The sequence below is a fragment of the Bactrocera oleae genome, chromosome 6 (assembly GCF_042242935.1).
Source record: "Bactrocera oleae isolate idBacOlea1 chromosome 6, idBacOlea1, whole genome shotgun sequence".
NCBI lineage: Eukaryota > Metazoa > Arthropoda > Insecta > Diptera > Tephritidae > Bactrocera > Bactrocera oleae.
In genome coordinates, this window is record NC_091540.1 from 14,970,280 (window position 1) to 14,975,622 (window position 5,343).

At 38.2% G+C, this 5,343-nt stretch overlaps 1 protein-coding gene across 1 annotated transcript; it reads right to left on the reverse strand.

The window, feature by feature from the left end:
* Nucleotides 1-3,491: 3,491 nt before the first annotated feature.
* LOC106618574 (uncharacterized) lies at nt 3,492-4,750 on the reverse strand. Its single transcript, XM_014236369.3, has 2 exons — nt 4,594-4,750; nt 3,492-4,494 (listed from the first exon to the last, which is right to left on the reverse strand). The coding sequence occupies exons 1-2, from the start codon at nt 4,622-4,624 to the stop codon at nt 3,593-3,595; spliced, it is 933 nt and encodes a 310-aa protein (XP_014091844.2). The 5' UTR covers nt 4,625-4,750; the 3' UTR covers nt 3,492-3,592.
* Nucleotides 4,751-5,343: the final 593 nt, after the last annotated feature.

A 5,343-nucleotide genomic window follows, 5' to 3' on the forward strand; every position in this document is an offset into this window, starting at 1 on the left:
AAACTCTAGTGGCGCCATCTATATGTCGACTAGTGCGAATTTCATGACATTTCATCTATTGGAAGTGAAGTTATTGCGTTTTAAGCGTCAGTATGTTTTTGCCATCGGTGCGAAAATGAGCTTCGAACAAAGAGCCAACATTAAATTTTGTTTTAAAATTGGTAAAACTTTTACCGAAACGTTTCAATTGATGAAACATGTTTCCCGTAGCAGAATGAACGAGTGGTTTCAACGTTTTCAAAGTGGTCGTGAGGACATAAATGGCGATGAACATGAAACCCAAGAAATCGCGCCTGGATAAGTCAAAAGTGAAGACACTGCTGATTTGTTTTTATGATTCCAATGGTATTTTCCACAAAGAATTTGTTCCACCCGGCCAAAACGTTAGTGCGGAATTCTACCTTGGAGTTTTGAAGCGTTTCTTGCGCCGTATTCGACGTGTTCGGCCCGAATATCGCAAAGATGGAAGTTGGCGTTTGTTGCACGTAATGCGCCGTTTCATCGATCGACGCTTGTGGCCGATTATTTGACCAAAAATCACATTTTAACATTCAACCACTCTCCGTATTTACCTGATATGGCACCGTGCGACTTCTATCTTTTCGGAAAAATGGATTTGCGGATGAAAGGAAAGCGTTATGCAGACGGGGAGGCCATTCAAAAGGCTTGCACCGGCATACTGGCGGCTATACCGGGCAACGAGCTAAAACACTCATTTGACATGCTTTTGGACCGTGCAAAAAGCTTCATTAAAGCAGAAGGAGATAAAACCATATGTTCTGTCTTTTTTTTTAAAGTCTTGTTTACTTTGGAACGCACCTTGTATATACAGTAGGTCACTCGAAATTCAACTTGTCTCGTCATTCTGATCATTTATACACACATAACTCCATACCTATCTCGATTAATTTTAGGTGATACAAATAACCGTTTGGTGTGTAAAATTATTATATTCTGTAGCAAGAGTATAGAAATAATTCGTTTCCCCAGTTCAGGTTTTACAAGTTTTTTTCCTTCAAATTGTTTTCGTGAAAAGAAAAGTAGCTTTATTATTTGAAATAAAGTTTTCCTGCTACATTTTTATTCTCATAAACTTTTTTATTAAATATTTTCTTTTCAATGCACGCCCCTTCTCATCACCATCATCTATCATCGTTGCCATTATTTTCATCCTCCGCTTCCACATTTGCGCCCCCGAACTTTGTGGCACCACTTAAAGCCGCTTCCACCTCCTCTTCTGCTTCTTCATCCTCATTTTCTTCTCATCATAATCATAATCGGCTTGGTTATAGCTTGCGCCACGACTAGTTACTTCACCAGAATGAGTGTCCACATGCTTTTGCGACTGGTGTATACGAGTATTTGTGACTAGGTGTCCAACACTGGCGGCGTTTGAAGTGTGAAAAGGTAAAGCTTGCTCTAATATTTTCACTGTTCCAACCCAAACAAAAGCAGCTTGCTGTCGTTGCTTTCCAGAATTGCATTTCCTCGGCTTGTCTTCCACTTAACGTTTGCCGCCACTTAAGTGTCATCATTGTCTTTTTATACACCCATTGATGAATGATGTAACTATGGGTTTAAATGCCACCGAATTTACATTTTACTAGCTGCATAGAACTTGTTTTTGACTCCCCGCTCGATATGATTTCTTTCTCGGTTTTTTGTTTAGGAAAGTGAAAGTGTGCAGCGGTTGCATTGTCTCGACTGGAAACCGAAAAACTTTTGCTTCTAAGTAGCTAGAGAAATTGTGCATATTTTGAAAATGTTGCTTGTTTTCCTGTACATTTTATAGATGAGTTTTGATATTCTTTACAAATAATAAACCATTCACGCTTCTTTTCCGATTTCCGTTTAAGCTGCAGTATTGCACTAAACTTTTCTTCAGTACTATATTACAATAATTGGTGCCATCGATCTCCATTGGGTCCAGCAATTGTGCTCTCATAAAAAGTTATATTGTAGAATAAAATAGAATAAAATTTAGAAGCGCTTAGTCAAGACTAAAACCACAAAAGGCTCAATCTAGGTATTTCTTCTCTGTTTGGTAGTGCGTTCCTAGATATCATCGGACAAATGTACAGGTTTAGAACAATCGAATTTTTTTAGATGATCAATTTTTATAAGAACTCGTTCACTGTCAAAAAATTTGAAAATTAGAGGTTATTTTCCGAAATTCGTCCAGAAAAAACCTTTATTAATATCGTAAGATTCCGTCTCGGTTAGATATTTAGATACTTATTACTTGGTTTGAAGAAAACACATTAATCTCTCTTCTCAAAAGCCAAATTAGTATCGCAAACAAGTGAAGCTGTTCATATTATTCATCGCTTTTTAACACAGACGTATTACTTTGACGTTGAAAGAGGCTCAAAGATTCTTTTCGAAGTTTTGGCGTGTGGTGGAAATTTGAACAAAAGCAGTTAGTGTTCGCTTTTGGGTACTCAGAAAAATTTTTTGTGGGCTTGTCATAAATTGTTTAGGTGATTTTTGAGAGCTGCGCCATATTTTTATCTAGCGTGAAGAGAATTTCAAAGAACCCAAAATATTCATTTAGACTTGGTGAAACTCAGAAAAATTTTGTCTCTACCCTGCATAAATTGTTTAGTTGCTTCTCTAGAGGTTCCACCTATACATATAAGTAAAATTATACGCTATGAATTACATATTTATATCTACTATGAAACATATTTCCAAGAACCCAAAATATCGAAGGGCTAGTACAGTCAGTTTTTTTTGCGATTTACGACAAGTTCGAAAATGTGCTTAATAAGTCATTCTATTTGAAAATTTGAGAAGAATTCATGCACTGATAGGATATATAGTACCACAAAGTCTTATGAAGTATTGTACAACTGTCTAAGTATTTAAAACTCTTGTTCCTTGACGTTAATCTTCCGGTGGCCTCTTGGAGTCAAGAAATGAGAAGCCTTTACCTATACCCAGCACTTACTGCAACTAAATGAAAGTGGTAACTCCGTTACTTTTTAAAATTTCCAATAAAAGCTCCAGAGAGTTATTTTATGCTTTCAAATATTTTGAGAAAGTCGAAATCGGCAAATGCCTCAACCGATAGGAAGTTTTTATTTATATTCAAAAAAAATTATCTATAAATTGTAGAATGAACTCATGTTCGCCGATAATGTGGAAATGTAAAGAAATAAAACTTCTTCGATATGGTTAATAACTTTCCGGGAGGAAGTGTTAATAGCTTTTCGACACTTTTTCGATTTGATATATACAATATTTAAAGTCAGCCTGAGTCGGAATATGCCTTTTGTCACTTGATTTGTTTGGTCATTTCATGTTGTTGTTGTAACAACTACAAGAGTTCTAGGATACTTAGTAGGTCGTGTATGTTATGTGCGTGAAAAAAATTAGTTGGGTCGCAATTTTTTTTCTTAAAACCTTCTAGTTTAAATTCTTCGAAGCCAGCAGGATTTAATTTCGAATTAAGGAATTGGAGGACTACCCATATTGGTAAAAACGTCTAATTTGATGAACAACTTCTTTATTATTTTTCTAAACAACTATGCAATAAATAAATAAATACATACAACTACATCTTTATAGAATACCAATTAAACGGCGCCAATTAAGCCGCGCTCGCAGCTTGTACCGCCGCCGTTGCTGGTTTTTCTTCCATGAGCAAGTCCGGAATTGGAACTGGTTTCGTTTCACCCATTACGTTTTCAACTTCCACTGGTGTATCCGCTGGTTTTGGTTCCTGTGTTGGTTGCTTGTTGACCAATTCGGGCTCCTTTAGAATCTCCTCAACACCGGCAATAATCTCTTCTTCCTCAGGTGTGAAAATACCACTCGGCTTGATAGTAGTTGCCGCAACACCAGCTGTCTCATCCTCATCATCATCATCATCGCCAATTACATTTTCGATGGTCTGTTGTATGAAATGCTCGAAGAGCTGGAAGTACTGCAGCGCATTGGTGGCCACTTGCTCGGTGGGCAATGTGGTGACTTTTTTCAGCGCATCGCGTATGAGTATGAGTACAGAAGTATTGCGTGAGGGCGCATTGGGCGCAGTCGCCACGGTAGGTGCATTAGCCTCAACGCTGTGTTCGGGTTCCTTATCGAGTGTATCGGTCGGTCCGTTTGTGGCCGGCGCTGGCAAAGGTTCCGGTACTGCTACGGTTTCCTCCTGCATTGGTGACTCTGATTGCACAGCCTCTACGGTCTGTGTGTCGCGACGACGCCGACGTCTGCTATCATCGTCACCATCATCGTCGGCATCATCCTCATCGCTGTCTTCTTGCGAATCATCAGGTATTTTTTGTTGCTGCTGTTGTGCGAAATTTTGTGCCTGCACATCATCTTCCTCCTCAGAGTCATCTTCATCAGAGTAAGCTTGTCGCGCCATGCGCAGCGCGTGCACATTTACGTTGGCTGGCGTCAAGGCAGCTGCGATTGCGCTGCGAGGACCACCATTTATGGTGGCGGCGTTAATAGCGCCGAAGCACACGTAAAATACCGCTAATAAAACTGAAAGTGACAAAATTGTTTGTTGAAAAGTTACAAAATTTTAATCGAAACTCTAAATGTTTTTTTGTTATTATTTGCCGTTAATTAAGTTTAACCCACCGGCACAACAGTTGAAGACACGGACACCCATTTCGTATTTTACTTTCTCAGTCTGCAGTTTGCGCGATCTTTATGAGCGAATTCAGCGCAACGTCGTCGTCTTTTATATACCCAGCCATGTTTGGACATTTAACGGATATATAACCACATACACAGTTATACATATACATAGATACATACACCAAAGTGTATATATTCGAAAAATTGTACTAGCAGTTGCTGGCATATGTAAAAATGAAAGTAAAAATCAAAATCAATTTCGCCGTTCAACAATGACAATAACGGCAGTGTGTTGGCGGCGTCGCAGCTCGCTTTTGCCGCAGGAAAAAAAGCTGCTCGCAATACTCTCGATCAGCATCTTTCAAATTGCTGAATGTGTTTTATGCTCGATTTGCATGGCCCAGAGCTTCGCGCCTCATCTTGAAATTTCGGACTTGCGTTTTTAAGCTTCTTCTTTTTTTATATGTTGTGTTAATCTGTTTTCAAAAGAAAGCGAAATTATTTGCGCTTCTCATTTTCGGCTTTTTGCTTATTTAAATTTGCTTTTAGTATTTCGGTTTAAATAATCGATTTAAAATTGGCATATTGATTTTTGGTACTGACACCTTAGTTGTTCACTCAGTTTTGTTGTATTTGAGTCACTACGTTTTGTATCGTTATAAGTTTGCACCTAGAAAGAAATAGTAAATTTTATTATTGGCAAAAAATATCGTATATATTATATACATATGTGAATATGTATAGACACAT

Coding starts and splice junctions, on each gene's coding strand:
- LOC106618574 (XM_014236369.3), bottom strand. CDS start 4,624: ATGGGTGTCCGTGTCTTCAACTGTTGTGCCG. Junction 4,495..4,593: donor TGTCTTCAACTGTTGTGCCG/GTGGGTTAAACT, acceptor TGTCACTTTCAG/TTTTATTAGCGGTATTTTAC.